General features: G+C 33.8%; 2 protein-coding genes across 2 annotated transcripts in view; one reads left to right on the top strand and one right to left on the bottom strand.

The window, feature by feature from the left end:
• Pde9 (phosphodiesterase 9) overlaps positions 1-27,957 on the bottom strand; it is a 1,302,013-nt gene that overhangs the window by 983,484 nt on the left and 290,572 nt on the right. The gene's annotated exons all lie outside the window — the stretch shown is intronic.
• Positions 130-22,060, top strand: LOC140449071 (UNC93-like protein MFSD11). The gene is made up of 2 exons (XM_072542214.1): positions 130-1,381; positions 21,843-22,060. Exons 1-2 carry the CDS (start codon positions 130-132, stop codon positions 22,058-22,060), a joined length of 1,470 nt encoding a protein of 489 aa, XP_072398315.1.

The raw sequence follows: 27,957 nt of genomic DNA, 5'->3' as shown, positions 1-27,957 counted from the left end.
ATCAAGCTTAAAAATTTTGTATAACTATTTAAGTACACAGATAACTTGAAGATTGATTAGTTTTAATGAAATGTACAACCGTGATTAACGTCTTGCTTGTGCCAGCCAATATTATTTTAAGTGTAAAACATGGATCCAAGTTTAAGAAATATAATCTTGTTAAGTGTAGGATTTTTTCTACTGCTTACTGGTGCACAAACAATGACCAATATTCAAAAAACGATTATTGATAGTATAAAGAGAGATGATCCATCTTATAAAGAAAATGGATATTACAGTCAGGCTATAAACGGCGGATTCACTGCGATATTCAATTGGACAGCTCCATCAATCATCAACGCTTTTGGATCCAAATTGGCTATGGTTTTGGGTGCAATTTTAAGTATTCTATTTATATTACAATTCATGCTGGAAAAAGTTTGGATTTTATATACTGCATGTGGTTTATCAGGATTGGGTTATGCTTTATTATGGGTAGCGCAAGGTTCCTATTTGACACTTAATTCTACGGAGACAACCATTAGCAGAAATACTGGGATATTTACAGTAATAGCCAATTGCAACATGATTATTGGAAATATACTTGTTTTGGTTGGATTTAGTGGAAAAGAAGAAATAAACAAAGAAACGCGAATGCTGGTTTTGGTTACATTAGCAGCAATATGTGCAGTTGCAGTGGTCGTATTTGTTTTCCTTCCTAAACGCAAAATGGAAGAAAAAATTAATGAAACCAAACCAGTTGGGGCAATAGAAACTTTTGTAAAATCAGTTAGATTATTTTGTACAAAAAACATGTTATTGCTAAGTTTAACTTTTTTATATAACGGACTAGAGTTAGGATTTTTCTGTGGAGTTTACTCGTCTGCCATTGGTTTTACAAAAGAAATACCTAATCGTAAGGAGCTAGTCGGCATGTCCGGTATATTTATAGGAATTGGGGAAGTATTTGGAGGAACCGCAATAAGTTTTTTCGATAAAAAAGTCGCAGATTTGGGTCGAAGTGTTTTGATAGGAGTAGGGTGTTTCGTGCACAGCTTAAGTTTTATATTAATTTTTATTAATCTACCAGATAACTCTCCTTTTGGTGAAACGGACGAATCAGCAATTATTCAAAGTAATACTGTGCTTGCCATGTTTTGTTCGTTTCTTCTAGGTCTTGGAGATTGTATATACACAATCGTTATATTTAGTTTACTCGGTACAGTTTATTCTGAAGAAGCTCCAGCAGCCTTTGCTATTCTTCAATTCTTCGTAGCAGTTGGAGCAGTAATTACTTTTGTCACATCTGAGCTGCTTGGTCTTTATTACAAACTTGCTATGCTTTTTGGATTAGGAATAATAAATACTGTGTTTTTCATATTAGTTGATTCTTCTTCGAAACGTAAGCTGTTAGAAAATAAAGACAAAAAAGAAATTTCGTAGTTATTATTTAAACTTAAAAAAAAACGATCGTTTGTTACAAGAGCATATATTTTATGTTTATATGTAAAATATTTATAGATTAGGCTGTAAATAAAATGTATATTATGTATATAAAAATAAATTTTTTTTCTAATTTTGTATATTGCATATTTATTTATTTGTACATTTTATTATTGTACACATTATTTTTTTCACATTTTTTATGTATATATATATATATATATATATATATATATATATATATATATATATATATAAGTAATTGTAGAAACAGAAACCGAAGATTTTGCACTTTAAAATTTATAATTTTTCTCTATAACTTTTACGTTTGTAAATATGTTTTGACAAAAATTTACAGTTGGATGCTTTTGTGTAGGATAAATTATAATTTTATACATACTTTAATGTAACTAATAGAGGTCGCCACATATGCCACATGTGTGGGATAAATTTGCGCTTAACTTTTTTGCTCTTTAAGTTAGCTCTATTTGTGTTAAAAAATATTAAAGATACATTATTTTTACAAAGAAAAGGTATACTTGTTAGTAACCTGAAAATTCAACCGTTTTAGAGATAATCGCATTTTATAAGTTAGCTGCATAATGATTCTTAGTTTGATATTTGTGTGATAAAGCACTGAGTACCTGTATATATGCATAATTCATAGTTTATTCTTATTAAAACAACTCAAAGATGATAATGTAACATCACAAAATGCTTTGTTATGGGTGCTAAATGTCTTATTGAAGAAAAGATTCTTGATCTTCTTCTTTAGGTGGCGTGTCCATATTCAGACGTTGGCCGTCATCATGTTTACAATTTCCCTTTTCTATCGCTTCTTAACCTTTCTATAATTGCGCGGTATTACTTCTTGTCTATTATAAAATGCTGAAACCCCAAAATATGTGGTTTATGCAAGATGGTACACGACCACATTCTAGAGAGAAGGCAGTTAGAACATACTTAAATAAAACTTTTCTGAACGTTGGACCAAGGTCATATTCCTTGGCAATGTGGTAAGATATTGATATAATTATTTAATTTATAAAAAATCCGAAAAGAATACTTATTATTCATTACGTAAAGTGTTCACCCATTTTTATTAGGACAAATATAATCTAGAGCACTGGTATTGAATAACACATTATCTTGTTTCATAATACTTTTGCTACAAATCTAAACTTAAAGACTGAACATTTTTACAAAAACATCATCGTTGGCCTAATAACCGATATTTTTATAAATATAGTAAACACACAAGCAATTTAGTTCAGCATAATATTAGTTCGTTAGTAAATCATAATAGTCCATTTGTTTGAGATGTAATTATAGTTATTCGTAAGCTATAACGTAGTCATATAAATAAGTAATGTCATCGATAGGTTATTCCGTGTGTATATAAGTAACCATTGAACGAGATACATCACAGTTTAATACATTATTTAACCTCTACGACAAATAAGATATAGTTCCATAATATACCATTAGATTTGGATATGTATCCAAAAGAATATATTCATTCAATATACATTAATGCCACCACGTACCCCAGAATTTAATCCGCTTGATTTTGGTGAATAGGGAGCATTAAAACAACGTGTCCATAAGAATCCCATAAGCATTCGCAACCAACTATGGGAAGAAATAAATACTGCAGCAGTTTCTTTAGAACCAATGATGCTATTTAATATGAGACGATCTCTTATGGAATATATTGACAAATAAATTAAAGAAAATGGTGGACATATCGAAAACTTACTTTGGCAAAAAGTTATGTTATTTAGCTTAACTATTTCTTAATTTGACTGGTAAACAAAATGTTTTGACTATGACTTTAATTTAACATGAAACGTAAAATGTTTGACGTAAAATTATATTATTCTGTTATTTTGTCAAATCCTATTATTAATAATTATCCTGTTGATATATTTATTTTATTTAATATTTCGTTAACTATTAACTTTGGTTAAAGGTATTTTATACCAAAATTCAGAAGTATTAATGTTTTTGTCTATTTTTTCTTCGTTGCCTGGAGTAATTGCCTTAAATAAGAATTATGCAGCTGATTTGTAAAATGCAATTATCTCGAAAACTGTTGAGTTTTGAAGTTATTGACGGGTATACCTTTTATTTGTTAAAATAATGTGTCTTTAATATTTTTTGTCCCGAATACAGGTAACTTAAAGAGCAATAAAGTTAAGTGCAAATTTATACCATATATGTGGCATATGTTGCGCCCTCTATCAGTTACATAAAAGTGTGCATCAAATTATAATTTCTCATATTTAAAAGTACCCAGTTGTAAATTTTTGTACATAAATGTTTACAAACATAAAAGTTATAGCGAAAAATAAAATTTTTAATTTGCACTCTAACACCCTGTATCATTCTTAATATCAACATTTTACAAAAGCAATTTGGCTTAAATCGTAATATTTTAAAGTGTAGAATCTACTGTTTCTTTTTGTACAATTACATAAGGACCACCCTCTATATATATATATATATATATATATATATATATATATATATATATATATATATATACTACTATTCTTCTACCGCTATATCGATGACTGTATCTGTGCTATTCCAATAAACAAAATAAACGAAATTTTAGATATTTTCAACAGCTATCATCCAAAACTAAATTTTACTATGGAAATTTAACAAAATAATAAAATAAATTTAAAAAATAAAAGGGCACATAAGCATATGTGCCCTTCTCACGTCGACTGCCTCAATTATGGACTGTTTTAACAAGATCTTAATAGTTAAAGTGCCTGGGTAAGAATTGGGGATAAATATCTTGTTTAGTATCTTAACATTTATTTTACATTTATTCATAATTACATACACATAAATAAGTTCTGGCAACTTAAGTGATGTCAGCAACTGATCAGGTTAGATAGTTAACTTGTAAATGTTGAGATTGCATCCAATTATAAAAATCTTAAAAAACTAGAGATATCATTATCTTTTCTAAAAAATAATATCATTCAATCTACTTCAGAAAATATTTGACTGGTGATAAATAAATAATTTGTTAAATACTTTAAGGTTTATTTTACATTAATTCATAATTACATACACAGAACTAAGTTCTGTGAACTAGTGTGATGTCAGCAACTGATGAGGTTAAATAGTAAACTTTGAAATGTTGAGATTGCAACAAATTATAAAAATCTCAAAAAACTAGAGATATCATTACCTTTACTAAAAAGTAATAAAATTTAATCTACTTCAGAAAATATTTGACTACAATTTTCACATACGCTATCTATTAAATATAATAACATATTTTTTTTATTAAATCCAATAACTTGATTAAGAGAATTGACTCAATTTACTAGCCTTGTTGTGAAACTTTTCTAAAGACAGATTCTAAATGGATAAAAAAATTCACCTACTACGATTATTCCACACGATATTACGGGTTTTTAGGATTTAGGAATAACTTTGGTATTGAACCATCTGAGTTAGAACAAAACGTTGTTTTATGAAATCGTAGGCTTCCACGGCCAGAGTCAGAATTATAGTTTATTCGTCTTCCGGGTTTGGACCGTGTCATTTGTGAGTGACCCAAAAGTAAGTTCATCTCGACGTTTCGCTACAATTGTATGTAGCTTCTTCAGGAGAACAAAAAAAGAAAACAAAAGACAGGAAGATGGGTAGTTAGCAACGGTAACTCAGTTACTCAACGCAACCAGAGGCGAATACTAACTACCAAGATGGGCGTTTGGTCACAGTAACTCAACTACTTAACGCAGCCAGAGGTGAAAACCAAATGCCAGGACAGAATTTCACATCCAACAGCTCAGAACACTAACACGTCGAGAGGCGGGGAGTGAATCCGACGATTACTCCGCTACCGCTCTATTTATAGTCGCGGTGACCTGTCGTGTCGGGACGTATCGGCACACTCCGTGGCGCGAACGTCAAGAAGCGCGCGCTGGCCAATCATGTGGCTGCATCGTGGTAGCGGGACCGGACGGCGGCTCTAGACTGAGATTCCAGATGGGAGACAAGTAGTATCCTTCCTCTCGATTGATATTATGTGGATTTTTTCGGATCTCTAGAGATTCGCGGATTTTCCTGGAATAAGAGAAGGGGCTCTTAGAAATAATATGGGTTTTTTCGAACAATATGGAATGACCGGTTTCTTGGCAGTGTTCTGCAACTGCAGAATGGGAGAAAAGACCTGATCGAATGCATCTTTGATGCTCTTGAATCCGAGTTTTGACGGAACGACCAGTTTTGCCAATATACACTTGTCCACATAAACAAGGAATAGAATAGACACCACAGGAAGATAGGGGCGGTAATGGGTCCTTAGGAGAGGGTAGATATTGTGAGATTTTCTTGGGTGGTCGAAAAGTAGTCCTGATACCTTCTTTGCGAAGAATTTTGCCAATCCTATCAGTGACACTTCGAATATACGGAAGAAAAGCCACAGGAGTATTACCCGAAGATTCTGAATTTGTCGTCCTAGGGTGTAAAGGGGGATGTAGATGTCGGTGTGTAATATTTTGAATTGTGGACTTGGAGTAAGCGTTGGCGACAAGGGTTTTTTGCAGATGGCCAAGTTCTTCTCTAAGGTTGTCAGGTTCAGAAATCGAAATGGCCCGATGGATGAGAGAGTTGATCACAGAATTCTTTTGGGCAGGATGGTGGTGTGATGAAGCATGTAGGTAACGATTCGTGTGAGTCTTTTTTCTGTGAACAGAGTGACCCAATCGGCCATTGGGCTTGGAGGTGACTAACACATCGAGAAAGGGAAGGGACCGATTATTTTCTATTTCCATTGTGAATTTTATACTCGGATGTTGTGAGTTGAGATGATCTAGGAAGGGAGAAAGGGTATGTTGACCATGGGGCCAGATGATAAATGTATCATCAACGTAGCGGAACCAGACTTTTGGTTTTAAGGGGTAAGATTCTAGGGCTAAAGACTCAAAGGCTTCCATGAAAATGTCAGCAATGACAAGGGAAAGGGGAGAACCCATTGGTGTTCCAGATATTTGTTTGTAGAAATTGCCTCTAAATTGCCTCTAATTGCCTCTTTTTTGTTCTCCTGAAGAAGCTACATACAATTGTAGCGAAACGTCGAGATGAACCCACTTTTGGGTCACTCACAAATGACACGGTCCAAACCCGGAAGACGAATAAACTATAAAACGTTGTTTTGTTCTAACGGGCAAAATCTACTAGCATCATTAATTATATTCTAAATACTTTCAAATTATACTATACCTTTTTCAATAAACTATACATCAAAATTAGGCAATTCCTCAAATCTAATCCTAATCTGGTAGTTACTAGAGTAAACAAAGGAAACTCACTGTTACTCTGGAAAAACACAGTCTCTATAACTCTGTTAATCACCCACAGATAATAATGAATAATACACATTAATTTCTTCTGACCCTAACTCCCCTCTACAAAGAACGTGTAATGCACTAAATGCATTGTTGTCTGTTTCAAAGGAAATCGATAATAAGAAGAAGAAGAAACTTATAACTTATAATAATACAATTTCCACATTTTATGCATTACCTAAGATCTATAAATTGATTTTGTCAGTGCGTCCCATAGTGGCTTTAATTGAAACCCCTACTGAACAAATCTCTGCTTTTGCTACAGAAAACCTTGACAATATTTTCTCGTCAGGCTAGACGTTGTATTCTTATTTAGTAATGTTTACTTAGGAATAATCTTAATTGTTATAGAAGCTAATTGGGAACGTATTATACGTTGTTACCCCATTTTTTTTTTGACAACTTTATCAACATCACCGAATTTCTGTTTATTAACACTTATTTCTCCTTTGACAATAAATTCTAACAACAAACTTGGGAGCAAGTATCTCTCGTATTATTGCTACTTATGTTTTTTATTATGTGTTGGACAAGGTGATTGCTGACTTATCCTTTAACATTCTCTTCATTAAAAAATATGTTGATGATATCATCTTGGCTCTGCCATTTGACAAAACTGATGAATTACTAACAAGTAGGGGATGTAAATAATATTATTAAAATATTGAAATTAACTAGTATTAGAAACCTACTCATTCGGGGAGGTATGTAAACTACCATTCATATTACGTATTCCACTAAAGTCAAGTTGATGAAACAAATGAAAAGCAGAATCGGCAAATTATTAGATCTTTTATTCCAAAACAAAAGTCTTAAAATAATAAACACATTATTTACTACCAATTCCTATCCAAGCACATTAATTAATTAATTAAGGTCTTGTTTAACATACACCCTAATGAAATCCTAACACCTTTCCCCGTGGCTAACACTGTTGATCCTAATGGCTCAAGCAATGACATAGTCTCTAATACTCCAACAGATATTTCTTAATAACTCAGATCAAATATTTTATACCGGGGTTGACATAAGACACACAATAATTTAAAAAATAACAATACTAATAATAATGATAGTTTTAAAGTTAATGTGGCTCACAGATCAGCTTTAACAATTAACACAATAGTTTCAAAAATTAAGAATTAAATACAAAAGATAAGCTTAGTAATACTGTCTACATCATTCCATGTTTTTCATGTGATAAATGATAACATATTGGTCAAACTTGTCAACTATTCAAATCTAGAATTAGCCTCCATAAAATTGATGCACGTCTTTAACTAGACCGGTGTGTATTAGCCAAATGCGTTCATAGTACAGGTCATTCCATGGACTTTGATAATAGCATCGTTCCCCATTATAAAGATATCAAATTTAAAAGAGAATTTCTTGAAATATCCTCCATTTGAACATCCGCCATGTATCAAGTATACATAACTCCAGCTTGACTGAGAACACATAGTTAGAATCAATAATAATAATTAAAAACAAGATCCAACGTTCCTCAGTACATTTATATAACTTTTGGTTGATAGTTGAGTTTAAAAATTTTATACAATAAATTTAATATCAATATAAATATATATATATATATATATATATATATATATATATATATATATATATTATATATATATTATATATATAATATATATAATATAAAATTAGTATTTCTTGGGTTTAGGTTCAATAAAATATATATTACATGTGAAACTATCTTTTATTTTCCATAGCAATCAACGTTTCGGCAGAAAACCCTTGCCTTTATCAAGATTTTAAAATGTACATGTATAAGAACAAACAGTTATTGTAAAATATGTATATATATATATATATATATATATATATATATATATATATATATATATATCGAAACGTAAAACGGGACACAGACATTAATGAACTGACAAATAAAAGTTGATAGCTGATATCTCATGGTTTACTGTCATTAGTATATAATTATTTTTATATGAGCGTATCATTGATGTTTTTAAAAAAGGTAAAGTGGAGATATGTTATGACTTCAAGAGCTTTTTATGGTGTTATATTTATTATTATTTAAATCAGATTGAAATATATTTTATTTAGGTTTTGTGTATCTTTTTTGTCATTTATTGCGTTGGTATTTCTTTTTATTTCTATTTGTTCGTATATCTCCCTCTTCTTTTTAAGATATACCAACAAATTGAAATATACCAAAAAATAGATGGATGTGTAATGGGTGCAAGTATTTCTAGTGACATTGCCCAACTGGTTCTGGAAGACTTAGAAGAATCTGTCATTAGTCATTTAGATTTTAATATACCATTCTTTTACCGCTATATCGATGACTGTGTCTGTGCTATTCCAACAAACAAAATAACCGAAATTTTAGATATTTTCAACAGCTATCATCCAAAACTAAATTTTACTATGGAAATTGAACAAAATAATAAAATTAATTTTCTGCATATCACCTTACATCGCATAAACAATACAGTAAAAACCATGTAGTTTACAAAAGAAACACGGTCTTCACGATATCTTAACTACAATTCTTATCATCCATTTTCCCATAAGAAGTCTGTAATTATAAGTCTTGCAGATAAATCTATACAACTAACAGATCCAAAATACAAGCCAACTGCAATAAAAAAAGGAAAAAATGCCCTTCTAAAGAATGCATATCCCGAACTTCTAATCGAAACTATTTTCAAATCAAACTATTTATATCATTATTCGAATAGTTGATTATCATCAAATTTATTAATAAATAATTAAATCATTTATTAATAAATTTTATAACAACACAAATAACAACAAACCCAACAGTATCAAAACTAATTACACAACTCTTCCATATATAAAAGGTTTATCAGAACAATTAACAAATCTTTTAGCCAAACATAATATAACAGTGGCCCACAACGGCAACAACCTTTTAAATAAATATTTCACAAAACTAAAAACACAAACTCCAAAACTTAAAAAATCACATGTTATTTACGAGATACCATGTATTAACTGTGAAGGTGTATATCGGTGAAACTAGTCAACTGCTTCAATCCAGAATTCGTTCTCACAAATATATCAAGAACAACGTCAATGCGCTCACAAAACCTGAAAGTGAGAAGAAGCATAAATTTGATTTTGAAAACATCAAAATTTTAAAAACCGAACAAAACAAAAAGAAGAGGGAGATATACGAATCAATAGAAATAAAACACAAAATCTAAATAAAATATATTTCAATCTGATTTAAATAATAATAAATATAACACCATAAAAAGCTCTTAAAGTCGTCATAACATATCTCCACTTTACCTTTTTCGAAAACATCAATGATACGCTCATATAAAAATAATTATATACTAATGACAGTAAACCATGAGATATCAGCTATCAACTTTTATTTGTTAGTTCATTAATGTCTGCGTCCCGTTTAACGTTTCGATATATATATATATATATATATATATATATATATATATATATATATATATATATATATATATATACATATTTTACAATAACTGTTTGTTCTTATACATGTACATTTTAGAATCTTGATAAAGGCAAGGGTTTCCTGCGGAAACGTTGATTGTTATGGAAAATAAAATCTAGTTTCACATGTAACATATATTTCATTGAATCTAAACCCAAGAAATACTAATTTTATATTATATATATATATATATATATATATATATATATATATATATATAATATATATATATATATATATATATATATATATATATATATATATATATATATATAAGAAATACTGGATATTATTGACTGTCGATATAAACAAACAAACAACACAGTTTATTAGGGCTGCAGTCAGTAGATTTGTCCGGGATGTTATAGAAACACTCTTTTGACTTTTGGTCGAGCTTTCGGAATTCTTTTATTCCTTCTTCAAGACACTGTAATTAGAAGAAAGTGTAAATATTTACATATCTCAAATTGTCATTACAACTTACTAGTCGTTGAGATTATTTTTCTAAAGCTACGACACTCAACATTAAAAACACACATATAAAATATAACATTTAAAATAATGCACAATATACATTTTAAAATTTAGTTGGAAAGTTAAAATTTTAAAATTTTGTTAGTGACATCTTTTCATGGTGTGTTTTGACTGATCCATAGAGAACAGAAAAAAAAACAAAAATAGTGTGATTAAAAAGTAATTAGGAGTTCTTGCTATTATATTAATGGAAGTAGTATCTTAAACCTGTCTTGATAGTATGCAACATGTTTTGCATGCAGGTGTATTACGGTGTGTATATGTAAAAGTAAATCTTTATTGTATTTTTGGCTGACAAAACATCAAAAATAAAATAAAGTTATTAAGAAATATCTGATGGAGTATTAGAGACCCTGTCATTGCTTGAGCCGTCAGGATCAACAGTGTTAGCCACGGGGAAAGGTGTTAGGATTTTATTAGGGTCTATGTTAAACAAGACCTTAATTATTTAATTAATGTGCTTGGATAGCAATTTGTGATAAATAATGTGTTAATTATTGTAAGACTTTTGTTTTGGAATAAAAGATCTAATAATTTGCCGATTCTGCTCTTCATTTGTTTCATCAACTTGACTTTGGTGGAGTATGTAATATGAATGGTAGTTTACATACCTCTCCGAATGAGTAGGTTTCTAATACTAGTTAATTTCAATTATTTAATAATATTATTTACATCCCCTACTTGTTAGTAATTCATCTGTTTTGTCAAATGGCAGAGCCAAGATGATATCATCAACATATTTTTTAATGAAGAGAATGTTAAAGGATAAGTCAGCAATCACCTTGTCCAACACATAATAAAAAACATAAGTAGCAATAATACGAAAGATACTTGCTCCCAAGTTTGTTGTTAGAATTTATTATTAAAGGAGAAATAAGTGTCATTAAAAAGAAATTCGGCGATGTTGATAAAGTTGTCAAAAAAAAAATGGGGTAACAACCTATAATACGTTCCCAATTAGCTTCTATAACAATTAAGATTATTCCTTAGTAAACATTACTAAATAAGAATACAACGTCTAGCCTGACGAAAAAAAAAAATTATCAAGGTTTTCTGTAGCAAACGCAGAGATTTTTTCAGTAGGGGTTTCAATTAAAGCCACTATGGGACGCACTGACAAAATCGATTTATGGATCTTAGGTAATGCATAAAATGTGGAAATTGTATTATTATAAGTTATAAGTTTCTTCTTCGTCTTATTATCGATTTCCTTTGAAACAGGCAAGAATGCATTAAGTGCATTACACGTTCTTTGTAGAGGGGAGTTGTGGTCAGAAGCAATTAATGTGTATTATTCATTATTATCTGTGGGTGATTAACAGAGTTATAGAGACTGTGTTTTTTTCAGAGTAACAGTGAGTTTCCTTTGTTTGCTTTGGTAACTACCAGATCAGGATTAGATTGGAGGAATTGCCTAATTTTGATGTATAGTTTATTGAAAACGGTATAGGATAATTTGAAAGTATTTAGAATATAATTAACGATGCTAGTAGATCTTGCCCGTTAGAACAAAACAACATTTTGTTCTAACTCAGATGGTTCAATACCAAATTTATTCCCAAATCCTAAAAACCCGTAATATCGTGTGGAATAATCCAATAATATGTGAATTTTGTATCCATTAGAATCTGTCTTTAGAAAAGTTTCACAACAAAACTGGTAAAGTGAGTCAATTCTCTTAATCGAGTTATTGTAATTAATAAAAAAAATATGTTATTATATTTAATAGATAGCGTATGTGAAAATTGTAGTCAAATATATTAGTAAAGGTAATGATATCTTTAGTTTTTTGAGATTTTTATAATTTGTTGCAATCTCAACATTTCAAAGTTTAGTATTTAACCTCATCACTTGCTGACATCACAGTAGTTCACAGAACTTAGTTCTGTGTATGTAATTATGAATTAATGTAAAATAAAGCTTAAAGTATTAAACAAATTATTTATTTATCACCAGTCAAATATTTTCTGAAGTAGATTGAATGATATTATTTTTTAGGAAAGTTAATGATATCTCTAGTTTTTTAAGATTTTTATAATTGGATGCAATCTCAACATTTACAAGTTAACTATCTAACCTGATCAGTTGCCAGAACTTATTTATGTGTATGTAATTATGAATAAATGTAAAATAAATGTTAAGATACTAAACAAGATATTTATCCCCAATTCCTACCCAGGCACTTTAATTATTAAGATCTTGTTAAAACAGTCCATAATTAAGACTTAACACCTTCCCTCTACTAACACTATTGATCCTGTTGGCCCAAGCACTGACAGGGTCTTTAATACTCCAACTTTAAACAGATATTTCTTAATAACTTATATCAACGATATTTCCCCGGAGTTTACTAGGACACTGAATAATTTAGAAAACAATACAACAGTAATAATGATCGTTTTAAAATTAATGTGACTCACAGATCATCTTTACCAATTAATACCCTTTTTCAAAAATTTTGGATAAAACAGAAAAAGATAAACTTACTTAAAAGAGTAATATTCCCTACATCATTCCCTGTTTTTCATGTGATAACTCGTACATTGGTCAAACTTCTCAACTACTTAAGTCTAGGACGTCTCTCTATAATAGTAATACACGCCTTTAACCAGACCGTTGTGCTTTAGCTAAACACGTCGATTTCACAGGTCATTCCATGAACTTTGATAATACCACCGTTCTTCATAATCAAAATAACAAATTCAAAAGGGAATTTCTTTAAATGTCCTACCTTTTTGCTTAATGATTTATCTATTAATGTGAAAGGTAATATTAAAAATCTTAGTAATATCATCTTCTTCTTTTCTTTTAGTACCCTTGTGATGTCCTCTCGTGGGAGTCACTATCCGGGTAGCTTTTAGACAGTCAGAGACAGAGTTCAAAATAAAAATAGAACTTTATTGTCTTCCTTAAATTAAATTGACAAAAATCTTATGTACATATTTACAATTTGGTTTAGTCTTCTCAGTACCTGGCCTATTTATTCAAATTAAGCTTGACCTTGTCATATGGAACTAGTCTTATCGGCAAGCGAGTGTGTATCTGAAATTTTACGGTAACGTTGTATCGATTTAATAACAGCGGACGATAGGTACAAAGGAAGGAAAGGAACTCAACACGTCCCTTAAGTGATTCGGGTTAATAGGACACTCCTCGACAGTCTCAACACGACTGCTTCAGAGTACGGGTAGTGAAAAGCTCAACACGCTTTTCGGATAGCGGCGGTATGGGAGGCGGAACAACCTGTGAACTCAACACGTCCACAAGCCGGGGTAGGGAAGAAGAGAACCTTCATCAACACCTGTCGATTCTGTCTCTATGAGGAAATGTTGCGGTTTATATAGCGGAGCTGTGTAATTAGTTTTGCCCTTTCTACTGTCGATACACTCCTACTTCATGGGTTGGTTCGCGCGCACGCTGACTCATCGTTACACCCCCTCTTCCTGGGAAAAAAAAATTTTGGAACAAAGTTTTTTTTATTTTTATTCCTTGCCAGGTACTTGGTTACCCTAAAAAAAAAATTTACAATACATCGAAATAAAAAATGTCCGCCCTAAAAAAAATATAAATATGGTCTTCTTAAACAAAAAATCGTCTTCCTCTCTCTTAAAAAAAAAACGTCTTCCTTCGTGGGGCTTCAATTATTGGTTTTTATCCTCAGCACCTGGTTCGGGAGTCTCAGTCTGTATTTTTTTCCTTTATGCTGTGGCGGAATTAGTGAGAGCAGCGGGATTGATACTGGAATTGACTGGACTTTCTGAATTTTTGTGATGCCCATGGTTGGTTCATCGAAAAGGTTTTTAAATTTGGAAATAGCCTTTATCAGGGGCTCGCAGCCTTTGCCCGGGGTGTTAGGTTTTGGTGTGTTCCCTAATGGTGATATTAATTCTGGAACGGTGTATGGTGGCGGCGTAACTGTGCCGTCCATTTCTATGTCACTGTAATATATTTCTAACGTGTCTGACGTTATATTTGAAGGTTACTGGTAAACTGTATTAAAATATACTGTCACTACTTGGTGTTGACTGTAAGTGCTTGGACTGATTAAGGAGTAGGGAAATCGGTAAATGCGGGTTTTAGGTCTTTGATATGAGCTGTTATTGTACGGTTTTTATCGTCGTGTTTTAATTTGAATATTACATTAGAACACACTTTTGTTATAGAATATGGGCCTGAAAATTTCGGTGCTAATTTGGCGTTAAAATTTTTGGCGGTATTTGAGAGTTGGTATTCCCTTTTCATGACTTTGTCGTTTATTGTGGGTTTCCACTCTCTTCGTCGTAAGTTGTAGTAATGGCTTTGAGTTGTAAAAGCTTTCGCCAGGTTTGTACGTACTAAATTTTAGTTACGTTTAGTTCGAATGTTTCTCGTAGTTTATGCCATTTTATGTTTTGATCGGTATGTTGTGTGTCGTTTGGGGTGTTTACGACTTTACTTGGAATTTCTAGTTCGTGTCCAAAGTTCAGGAAGGCTGGGGAGAAACCCGTTGAATCGTGTTTAGCTGTATTATATGCGAATAGTAGTTCTGGAAGGCTCGTGTCCCATTTCTTATGGTTATTATCGCAGAACTGAGCTGTCATTGTTTTGATTACTCTGTTTGTTCTTTCTACTGGATTATTCTGGGGTGAATATGGCGGAATGTTTCTTTTAGAAATCTGGAATTCGTCTAGCAACTTTCGTACTTCCCTGTTATCGTATGTTCTTGCGTTGTCTGATATTAGCTCTTTGGGTGATCCGAATCTGATAATGATTTTATCTTTTAAGTTCTGACAGACTGATTTTGCCGTTGCTGTTCTGATCGGTATGGCTTCGATCCATTTTGAAAAGGTGTCCTGGAATGTCATTATATATTTGTTTCCTTTGCTGGATGTTGGAAGGGGTCCTATGATGTCGGTTGAAACGGTGTGCCATGGATGTGGCGGAATTTGTGTAGATTGCATGCGGCCTGGAGTTAAGCTTTGTTACGGCTTAAATTGCTGACAGTTTTTGCAGTTCCTGACGAACTTTGCGGCGTCTTTAAACATCCCTGGCCAGTAGTATTTTCTAGCTAGGCGGGTTATTGTTTTGGCTATTCCTAGATGTCCTGCGGTCGGTTGCTCGTGGTTTTCTGCCAGGAGTTGTTGTTTCTTGTGGTTTGGGATGCATAGTTTCCAGGGGTTGGATACCTCTGTCTCTTTTAAATCGTATTTGTCCCAGAAGTGTCGATAAAGAAGTCCATCTTTGATAGAGTAGTCTGGAAATAGTTGCGGATTTGTCTGGATTTTATTTAAAGCTTTATTGTACCATTCGTCGGGTTCTACATCTTCTACGTTTATTATGCAAACCAGATCTACTGGTTCTCTAGAGAGCGCGTCGGCCAGGACGTTCTGGGAGCCCTTTCTGTAAATGACATCGAAGTCAAATTGTTGCAGCAGCATTGCCCATCTAGCTATTCTACCTGTAGGGTTTTCCATTGTTTGTAAGTATCGTAGACTTTGATGATCTGTGATAATTGAAAATGGGTATCCTTCGATGTAGGGTTTCATCTTTTCTATACCGAAGATGATCGCTAGTAGTTCTTTTTCTGTAACGCTGTAATTTTTTTCGGCATTTGTTAGGGTTCGACTTGCGTAAGCGATGACTTGTTCCTGTCCTTCGTCGTTTGTTTGTACTAAAGCTACTCCTAAACCGTGGTTCGAAGCATCAGATTGTAAAAAAAATCTTTTCTGGAAGTCCGGGCAGATCAGTATTGGAGCTTGTGTCAGTAGTAATTTTATTTTGTTAAATGCTTCCTCTTGGTCTCTGTCCCAAGTCCAATGTTGTTTTTTCTTTAGTAGCTTTGTTAAAGGGGCTGTAGTTCGTGAAAAATCTTTTATAAATCTCCTATACCATGAGACGATGCCCAAAAATCGGCGTAGTTGTTTAACGGTTTTTGGCGCGGGATATTCGACTATAGCTTTTGTCTTGTTGTCGTCCACTTTTATTCCCGTTTTGTTTACTACATGGCCTAAATAATTTATCTCTTCTTTGCAGAATTTACATTTGTCTATATTAATTCGTAGTTTGGCCTGCTGTAGTCTGTGAAGTACTTCTTTTAAGTTTTCCATATGTTCCTCGAACGTTTTCCCCAGTACTATTATGTCGTCTAAATAGGCGAATGCATGTGGTTCCATTTCTGGGCCGATTATTGTATCTAGTAATCGTTGAAAAGTAGCGGAGGCGGCGTGTAATCCGAATGGAAGTACTTTGAACTGGAATAGTCCTTTTCCTGGTGCTATGAAAGCGGTCAAGGGTTTGCTTGCTTCGGAAAGTGGTACTTACCAATATCCATTTTTTAGATCTAACGTGGTAAAATATTTTGCAGATTTTAACTTTTCTAGGATATGATTGATGTACGGTAATGGGTAGGCATCTTTTTCTGAGATGTCGTTGATTTTCCTAAAATCGATGCAAAATCTGTATCCGTTGTTATCCTTCTTTTTTACTAGGACGATGGGGGAACTGTACGGGCTATTAGATTTTTCTATCACGTTCTCTTCTAGCATCTTATCTATCTCATCGTTTATGATCTTCTGCATTGCCGGGTTTCGGGGCCTGTATCTTTGTTTGATCGGTGTATTATGTTTGAGTTTTATTGTATGTTCGGTTAGATGTGTTGTTCCTTTAATTTGTTTAAATTTCTCCAATTCTGTTAGTAACAATTCCTGTAATTGTTTTTTTTCGGTATTGTTTAGTGTAGTACTGATGTCGAGCTGCTCTCGTATCGGACTGTTCGTGAATTCCGGTATGTATGACGGAATATCTTCGGTCTGGTCGTCGGCCGCGGTATCGGTCGGTAGTTCGGTATATCTTCGGTCTGGTTGTCGACCGCGGTATCGGTCGGTAGTCGGTATATTTTCGGTCTGGTCTTCGACCGCGGTATCGGTCGGTAGTTGGTAGGTCGTTTTGTTATATATTTTGCTTCTCTGTTGGAGCGGATATCTTGCGGTTGGTGTTTCGTTGACCCTGGAATTGGTCGGTATTCGGTTATTGTCTGCATTGTACGATCTGGATCCGTGTTCTGTACTGGTTGGGTATTGTTCTCTCCTTCTTACGCGATTTATATTTAAGATGTTTGATAAATCAAGGCCTCATCTTGTTATTTCATGCATTCCCAGTACTACTTCTAAAGCTAGGTTTGGTAAAAAATGTAGCTTGGCTTTTCTCCAAACGTTGTCTATGGAACATTTTGCTGTAAAACAGATTTCTATGTTGCTGGTTTTTCCATCTGCCAGCGTGATCTTTAAAGCTTTTCTGTCGCTTTTTGTTCCACATTGTTCCAATATTTTTTTACCTTTTTGTCCTATAAACGAATTTTGGGCTCCTGTGTCTATTAGTGCTCTTAACTTTTTACCGTTGCTGAACGTTATAGTTGTGTGGGGTCGTTGATCTGTATAGTGTGCGTAGCTGGAGGTTGTTAGGGAGGACTCTAAATGCTGACTGGGTTGCCTCCTTCTTGTCCAGTCCTGTTGGAGTTTTCCGGTCGGCTTCTACATTGGCAGTTATTGGAAGTTGTTCCTCGGGTTCCGCAATGGCTGCAGAAGAGTACAGCGATAGCTCTGCAGTTTCTTCTATTGTGGCCTCTGCGGTCGCATCTCCAACAACAAGTCTGTCTGTCGAAATTCTGTATTTTGTTATTACGACTATTTGCCTGTGTCCAGTCACACCTTGTATTGTTTCTGTTATATATTTCTTTTTGGACCATATCATATTCTTCCGCTAGTCTGATGATGTCCTGTGTTGACGATACGTCTTGCCTCTTTATATACAACTTGTAGTTCGGGTTCATATTGGTGTATATCCTGTTTAGTTCTTCTTGGTGATTGAATTCACCATGTCTTCTGATCATTGTTTGAATATCAATGATGTAGTCTTTTACACCTTCGTTGTTTCGTTGGAGTCGGTTCCGGATTTGAGCTTCCAGAGATTGCGTGAGAACGGAGGAAACGAAGAAATTGCGGAAATCTTGTTCGAAGTCTTTTAATTCGTTCCAATATTTATTATTGTTTCTGTACCATAGTAATGCTTTCCCGTTTAATGTTCCTGGTAGAGCTTGTAAAACGTGGGTGTCTTGTAGGCCGTAAGCTGTCTGGAGTTCTTTCAACCGTTCTATGAATTCTATTGGGTCTCTTGAACCGTCAAAGTGTAACCCCCATTTGCGTACTATTTCCATCTTTCTTTGTCTGTCTTCCATCTGGTTTTCTTCTATTTCCTCTGCCTTGATGATCGCAACTAATCTCGCTCTTAGCTCGCTGAAATTCCCTTCCGTCGGCTGTTCTCTGTTTGTTAATTCGGCTATAAGTTCGTCTTTCTTTAATAGGTACACCCAACTAACCTTCAACGTTTCCGGAGCGTCTGTCATTTTTGTACTGTGAATCACCCTGTCTTTGATTAAAATTTGAAATGTAGTACTGTCTCATGAAAATAAAATTTGGAATTCGGTCGGTATTATTGTTTAAAACGTATTTTTCTGCTCGGGCGCCATTTGTGATGTCCTCTCGTGGGAGTCACTATCCGGGTAGCTTTTAGACAGTCAGAGACAGAGTTCAAAATAAAAATAAAACTTTATTGTCTTCCTTAAATTAAATTGACAAAAATCTTATGTACATATTTACAATTTGGTTTAGTCTTCTCAGTACCTGGCCTATTTATTCAAATTAAGCTTGACCTTGTCATATGGAACTAGTCTTATCGGCAAGCGAGTGTGTATCTGAAATTTTACGGTAACGTTGTATCGATTTAATAACAGCGGACGATAGGTACAAAGGAAGGAAAGGAACTCAACACGTCCCTTAAGTGATTCGGGTTAATAGGACACTCCTCGACAGTCTCAACACGACTGCTTCAGAGTACGGGTAGTGAAAAGCTCAACACGCTTTTCGGATAGCGGCAGTATGGGAGGCGGAACAACTTGTGAACTCAACACGTCCACAAGCCGGGGTAGAGAAGAAGAGAACCTTCAGTCAACACCTGTCGATTCTGTCTCTATGAGGAAATGTTGCGGTTTATATAGCGGAGCTGTGTAATTAGTTTTGCCCTTTCTACTGTCGATACACTCCTACTTCATGGGTTGGTTCGCGCGCACGCTGGTTTAACGGTGATGGCTTTGACTTATCGTTACACCCTGTCCGATTATTAAACATTCGCGATCAGATTAGCAATACGAGGATAGATTGATATTAAACTAGCTTTTGAAATATGGCGCTACTTGATACCGAATTGGTTTCGGTGTTGACATTTGCCATTCATGACATGACGTCTGTCAAAATTTTAAGTTTTAAAAGCAATTAGTTTGGTTTTTACAGCCGTGAAAAGCAAGCAAATTTTGTGTTTTCGGAGAAATGGAAAAAGTCGAGTATCGTTCGGTGATTAATTTCCTCCACAAAAAGGGTAAAACGAATGCAAATCAAAGTCGACCTGGACAAAGTTTATGGTGAGGTTGCACCTTCGTTAGCAACAGTAATATTTGGAAAGCTGAAAGCTGTTCGTACGAGTGTTTTTAATTATGAGCGTCTCGGGAAGCCAAATGAAATCACCACGCCGGAAATGATCAACAAAGTGCATGACATGATTATGGAAGGTCGTCGAATTAAGCTTCGCGAGTTAATAGAGGTCCTAAACATTTCCTACGAACGCGTACACAACATCATTCATCATCATTTGGACATGAAAAAGCTATCCGCGCGATGGGTGCCGCGTTTGCTGACAATCGATCAAATGCAAAAACGTGAGACCACTTCGGAGACGCTTTTGGCGATGATACGGCGCGATCCAAAGGATTTTTTTCGCTGATTTATCACCGTTGATGAAACCTGGGTGCATTATTACACACCGGAAACCAAAGAACAGTCGAAACAGTGGCGCAAACGTTTGGAAGGGCCGCCAAAGAAGGCAAAGAGTGCACATTCGGCCGGCAAAGTGATGGCGACTGTTTTCTGGGATGCGAAGGGCATCATCCACATAGACTACTTGGAAAAAGAAAAAACGATCAGTGGTGAGTACTACGCAGCAATAATGAATCGATTTAATGCCGAATTGCGTCGAAAGCGTCCCGGTTTGGAACTCAAAAAAGTGTTCTTTCACCAAGACAATGCACCGGCTCACCAATCGGCCGTCGTCATAGCAAAATTACACGAATTGGGCTATGAATAAAAAAATTAGAACATCGTCTTACTGAGTGTATCGAGCTAAAAGGGAACTATATTGAGAAATAAATCGATTTAATTCCAAAAAACTTGTTTTTTCCATCAAAGGCTAGTTTTATATCAATCAACCCATACAGTACCGTCTACTGTTCGACATTTTTTTTGTGAAAAATAATATGTGTAAAAAGGCGACTCAACTAGTTATACGAGGCCATATTGATTATGATCACAAAAACAAAATATGGAGTGAAGTTGTAGACTAATGAGCATTTAACAAAATAATCGAGAATGTCGGATCCTATTATCGTCAGAGAAAAACTTCTGAATATTTTATCAAGAACTACGTACTTTTTAAACTTTTAGATCTTTATCACGGATATTTCAGATAAAATGCTTTTTGAGAGCAACGATATTATTGATTTTCAGAAAAAACTAAAAACAATACAAACTATACCTTGATTACAATTTAAAAGTAAAATTCCCAGTGATTGACGGTATATCATAGTTTAAAAAAACTTACAATAAAGTAAAAACTTGTTTTTGTAAAATGGTATATTTTTTTTCCAAATGCTGCCCTGAGAGGTAACATTTATTTTAAGGTTTTAAACATCAAATCAACGCAGTTAGGTGTCACCTCTCAGGGCATAAGGTCCTCTTTTTGAGCTGAAAAATTGTACGTTCCCGGAGACGTGCCGTCTGACAAACTACAGCATAAAGAATTTTTAATACCCTATACAAATAACTCCGCCCATCGGCACATCACTTCATCTATTTTTTATATTATTCGTTGACTATTAGTGACCCGACTTAAGTAAAGAAATACGCGTATTTGGAAAAGTTATAACCGAAAATCAGTTTTAGTTAGTCTGTTAGACAGCACGTTCGGTTCAGGTCAAATCCGTTTCACCGATGCTGATTTTGAAGATACAGCTTTGAAGTGGTTTGACGAACTAGATAGTGACGCTGGTGATGTTGATCAAGTACAAGATGATGTTTATTTGGAATCTGATAGCCAGACGGATTCAGACATTTCTACGAAAAATGATAAAGGAAATATTTCGGAAAAAAATATAGTTTAGACCAATAATCATATTTCTACGGAAAAAAACCGATTCAGGTGGTGTAAATTTAAAGTTCAACCAGTATCTCGAACAAGGAAACATAATTTAGTAACAAAAATTCCCGTCCTAAAAACAAAAGCACGAAGTCTTGGAGAAGAAGCTTATCCTCTAAATGTATGGCAGTTATTGTTTGACGAAAATATGTTATTATGTGTTATTCAGTGCACCAATCATAAATTAAATTTAATGAAAATAAAGTATAATGATCCAAATAAACATGACCTCAAGGATATTGACATAACGGAGATAAAAGCTTTGATAGGACTCCTCGTATATTCTGCGGTATTCAAATCGAACCATGAGAATATAAAAACGCTTTTTGCAACAGATGGAACTAGCAGGTAAATTTTTAGAACTGTCACGAATCAAAAGCATTTTGCAGTCACTTTATCAGCTCTTCGTTTTGATAATCCAGATGATCGAGAAGAAAGAAAAAAACATGATCCAGTAGCATCAGTTTCTTTTATTGAAAATTATCAAAACGCATATGGTCTAGCAAAACTTCAGGCTTTTGAGCTATGGTCATACAGAAGGATCTTAAAGATACCATGGACAAACAAAGTCACCAATGAAGAAGTACTGCGGAGGATGAACACAACTGCGGATTTGGTCAACATCGTGAAAAGCCGTAAGCTGCAGTACTTGGAACATATAATTAGAAATCAAGGCAGATACGAGCTACTTCAATGCATTTTGCAAGGTAAAATTGAAGAAAAAAGGGCTCCAGGACGAAGAAGAATATCCTGGCTTGCTAACCTGAGAGCATGGTATAGAAAGACCTCAACACAGCTATTGGTTTGACCTTTGACACAGTTTGACTTAAAACTTATATTAGAACAGTTTAAAATTAGTGTAAAACTTTAAACTTAATTTTTATACAAAATGAATAAAAGTGTCCTTTATCGTTTTTGCCGTATAGGCGCTTCATTTGATAGTTAACTTTCTTTATAAATATTTTATAGTTAATGAATTCGCAGAATCCTTTTAACGTAAAAATACAAACGTCTGCTTTACAAGATTTTTAGAGATGTTTATATTTTTTTAAACCTATAACAACACGGGTAAACAAAATCCATATAATCTCCTTTTCCAAGAAATCCATAACGATTACGTAAATGCCGATCGTCTTAAATTCAAAGGACCTCTTGTAAACCCAGAATTGGTTGCGTGCTTATCCCTTTATTTACCCTTTCAAGTGTTTCACAGTGATTACAAATGGTGGATGAAAAAAACGTTTATATTTTTTTCTACCTCGTTTACGTAGGACAAATGTGTTTTACGTTATGAGAATACAAGTTTATTTTGGTAATGCTTATGTTCAAATTGAAATTTAAGTTAATACGGGGAACGTCCAGAATGATGAAATACGAAGTTGGGGTATAATAATCATAATAATGTTTATTTACTTCCTAATATATAATATTAAACAACGTTCCAATATAATAGTTAAATATTGTAAACCAACAAATAGTTGTTAGCAAATAACAAAGAAGAAATTCCTTGATGAACCAGAGGTTGTGCTCAGGGATTACGCTCATTTACACTATTCAAATATTGATCTACAGTACCATTAGGTGGATAATACAGATAACGACATTGTTGTGTTGACCATAGAAATTAAGATTAATTGTAATCTCATCTCTAGAGTATATTTATTATTCTTCTTCTTCTAGTGCCGTCTACGCTAATGAAGGTTGGCTATAACGATTGCAAATTCGTCTCTATCTGCTGCTTTACTTAAAAGTGTCTGTGTATTCAATCCGGTCCAGTAGCGAATGTTTTTCAGCCAGGATATTTGTCGTCTACCAGGACCCCTTTTTCCTTCGATTTTACTCTTCATAATTAGCTGCAACAACTCGTGCTTATCATTTCTAAGTATGTGCCCCAAATATGCTGTAGTTCGCCTTTTAATGGTGGTCAAAAGTTCTCTTCACATTCTGTGCAACACTATTTCGTTTGTAGTATGATCGGTCCATGGTATCTTCAAAATTCTCCTAAAAACCCACATCTCTAAAGTTTTCAGTTTTCTCATCAAGTCAACATTAACAGTCCAAGCTTCGACACTATAACGAAGAATAGAGTCAATATAACATTTTACCATCCGATATCGGATTTGCAGATTGAGTCGTTGATTACTCAGAAATTTCCTTATTTTCAAAAAGGCTGATGTTGATTGCTTTATTATTGAGCGAATTTCTGATATATGAATATTTATTATATTGCTCTAAAACTAATTTTTTGGTTATTTTTTAGCCTTAATAGCAATAAAAATAAATAAGTAAGTAAGTAAGTAATATGCTTTATTGTCACTAAAAATTGTACACATTTTATGGACAAAGCTTATAAAAATAAGACAAGAAAGAAGAAAGAAAATCAGAATGAGAATCGTTTGTATTTTAAATAAAAAAAAAACAATAAAATTCTTCCAAACTTAAACATAAAAAATACTACCTAATTAAGAACCTACAAACTTCCTAACAAAAAAACAAAATTAGCAAAGCAGATTAATGAACAAAGGGCTCAAATATTCCACCACCTTGTGCTAAACAGTAACCAAATCTGTCATATAGATTTTTCCTAATATTTTGGAGTAGGGCCGGTGTAAGCTAGGTTTGTGGCCCTTTCAAACTGATGCCTATAAATCTTTGACAAAACCCCAAAAAAAGAAATCGTTAGGCGCTAAGTCACAGGACCTAGCGGGTCATTTAATTGTACCACGTGTACTTATCAGTCGATCAGAACACGTTTGATTGAGGAAGTCAATAGTTGCTCTAGACTTGTGAGGCGAACACCCATCCTGTTGCAAATAAACCTCCTGAAAATTAATGGGAAGGCGTCGAACTGACGAAATGATCTCATTTTGTAAAAGTTGTAAATATTTGGGCCCGTTTAGGTTTAGATCGATAAAAAATGCACCGATAATATAGTCACTTAACATCCCAGTACAAACATTTAATTTTTGCGGATGCTGCGTTCGCTCTGCAACACAGAGGTGCTTATTTTTTTGAGAATAATACCTCGCAACGCATGTATTGTGTTTTTTATGTAATGAAAATGAATATTCGTCAGAAAATTAATTATTATTTTTAAAAAATGTACATTTTCATTCTGTTTATCTAATATAAATTCACAAAACTCCATCCGCCTAAAGTTATCTTCCGGAAGTCTATCCGAGCATTCACGTTAAGGTGGGTACACATATGCGAGCCGAACGATATACGTACCGTACGCGTACAGATCCTTGAAAAATACTTATCTCGATCCATGGAAAGCGACAAACCAACAACGAGCACACATGTGCGTAATGATTCATTTTATTTATAATTTGGGTACTGATTTATGTTCCTGTTTTTGCTTGTTTAACAAAAATAAAAATATGTACAATAATAAGTTTACTGTTTTCTCACGTCTCTCTAGGAAGGAACACGTCATTCACACAATGTCGATTTGATGACATAATAAAAATGTTCGCTGCGTCTAGTAAGCGCCGTCCAAACTGAAAGACGAGCTTCCTTTGAAGTCGTGACATAAACCGCAACAATTTGGTTCGCGACGAGTCACGATGAAACAGTACGCAAGCGGTTTTTTATGCCGTACACATTAGCGAATATAGCGTTCGCATACCGTATGCACACCGTTTGGCTCGTATATGTGTACCGACCTTTAACTTCCTTAGCAACTATTGCAGGTGCACTAGCTTGAACAAAAGCACAAATATCAATATCCCTGTTTTGACGCTCGTCATCGACAGGTCTAACACGTGGTTCATTACCTTCATGACACTTTTTACAACTGTTTACACATCGCGAAGTTAGAAAATGTTTAATGGCATTTTTAACTGTTGTAATACTTGGTCAGGGTCTAGTTTCAAAGACAACAATAAATAAATTAATTACTTCGCGTATCGAATGAACCTGAAAATACCATGTTACAAGTCACACTTTTTCTTGGACGATATACAACGTAATAGGCATTTAATTAATTATTTGTTTATTCTTTCAGAGCCTCGTTTGAAATTTTTAATGTCTTTTTCTTCTTCTTCTTTTTATAAATTACTCTGTCTGTTTTTCAATGTATCTTCAGTAAGTTGTCGTTCCATTGTTTTCGTGGTCTTCCTACTGATCGTATTTCTATTGGGGAACCGTCCCTTGCCGTCTTTACCACTCTATTTGTTGTCATTCGGCTTTTATGATCATTCCATTCTACTCTTCTATTTCTTACCCAGTTCTTGATGTTCTCCACCTTGCATCTACGTCGTATATCTGTACTTCTAGCTCTGTTCCATAGTGTCTTACCATCAATTTTTCTAAGTAATTTCATCTGTGCTGTTTCTAACGTCCTTTTTGTCCTCTCTGTGTCAGGTCTTGTTTCTGCTGCATATGTCATTATTGTTCTGATGACTGTTTGTAAATTCTGCCTTTTGTTTCTTTCCCAATATTTTTATTTCTCCATATTGTTTCATTTAGGCAGCCTGCGGCTCTGTTTGCTCTGTTTACTTGATCTTCTACTTTAGTTTCGAGCTTTCCGTCGCTAAATAATGTGATGACAAGATATTTAAACTCCATCACTTGTTCTATTATCGGACCTTCTTGGTCCAATTTACATCTTAGTAAATTTGCTGTTGTATCATGCATTTTGTCTTTGTTGGGGAAATTAACATGTTAAATTTTCTGGCGGTTATATTAAATTGGTGCAGCATACGTTGTAAATCATCTTCACTTTGAGAGAGTAGTATTGCGTCATCTGCATAGCAGGTTATTTTAAGTTGTTTTTCTCCCATTTGGTATCCTTTTTTAGTTCTTACTTTTTTTATTATTTCATCCATAATCAGGTTGAACAATAGAGGACTCAGCGAATCTCCCTGTCTTATCTCATTGCCAGCTTCAACAGGGTCGGTTAGTTCTTCTTCTACTTTTACTTTTATTGTGTTGTTTTGGTAGATATTTTCGGTCGTTTTGATTATTCCTAGAGGTATGTCTCTTGCATTCAGTAAGTGGATAACGTCTTTTAATTTGGCCCGCTCAAATGCCTTTTAAACACACTCAGGGACAGTAAATAGGAGCTATATTTGTAATTTATTGCCAAAGTTACATGATAGTGAAGAGGGCGGTATCAATCTAAAATCCGATTAAGACTGCAGCCCCCACTCCTTAAATGGCGGTACACTTTTTCCAGGTCTATGGATGTACCCAATAAATACAAATCTTTTAACCTTTTAACAATAGGTACGCAAGGTGTACTGGCCCTCCTTTACAATTAGGTAATTAATGTAGTAGACGTAGAGATCGTGCAAGCACTCCTGACCACGGCGCAGTAGACGAAATTTGGTTTAGTCCCCACTTCCGTGCGAAACGCTTTGTACTAAGCACTGTATAATTCCACTTACAATAGAATCTTTCTGCCTTTACGTGAATTTGACTCCGCCTTCGCGGAGTATTTTAATAACATTATTTCAATTTGAATATTTCTTACCTGGTAATTATTCTGTGAAATATAACAATTCTATAGATATTCTATATTCATAAAAGGGGTTCACGATTCGATTTCTCTTAGCCATGTACTCACTACTATATTCAGACTCAATTTTTTAAAATAGTTAAAATTTATAATTTTTGTAATAAAGTATTTTCATATTTTCAATATTTAAACATTTAAAAAATAAATATTAGTTAGCAGAGAGTAACATTTCAGAATGTTTTTAATTAGGGTAGTTACGAAAACAATGACTAGGCTGAATATAATAAAAATCTAGCAGATAACTTTTGTATTTCCAAAAATATTTTGCATTTAGCTAGCGTGAATGCGTAGCTTGTTAAATCTTTCCCATTAACTGTGGCTTATGGTTCAAAAATTAT

This window comes from Diabrotica undecimpunctata, chromosome 8, assembly GCF_040954645.1.
Source record: "Diabrotica undecimpunctata isolate CICGRU chromosome 8, icDiaUnde3, whole genome shotgun sequence".
NCBI lineage: Eukaryota > Metazoa > Arthropoda > Insecta > Coleoptera > Chrysomelidae > Diabrotica > Diabrotica undecimpunctata.
This window is presented reverse-complemented; position numbering and strand designations above follow the sequence as displayed.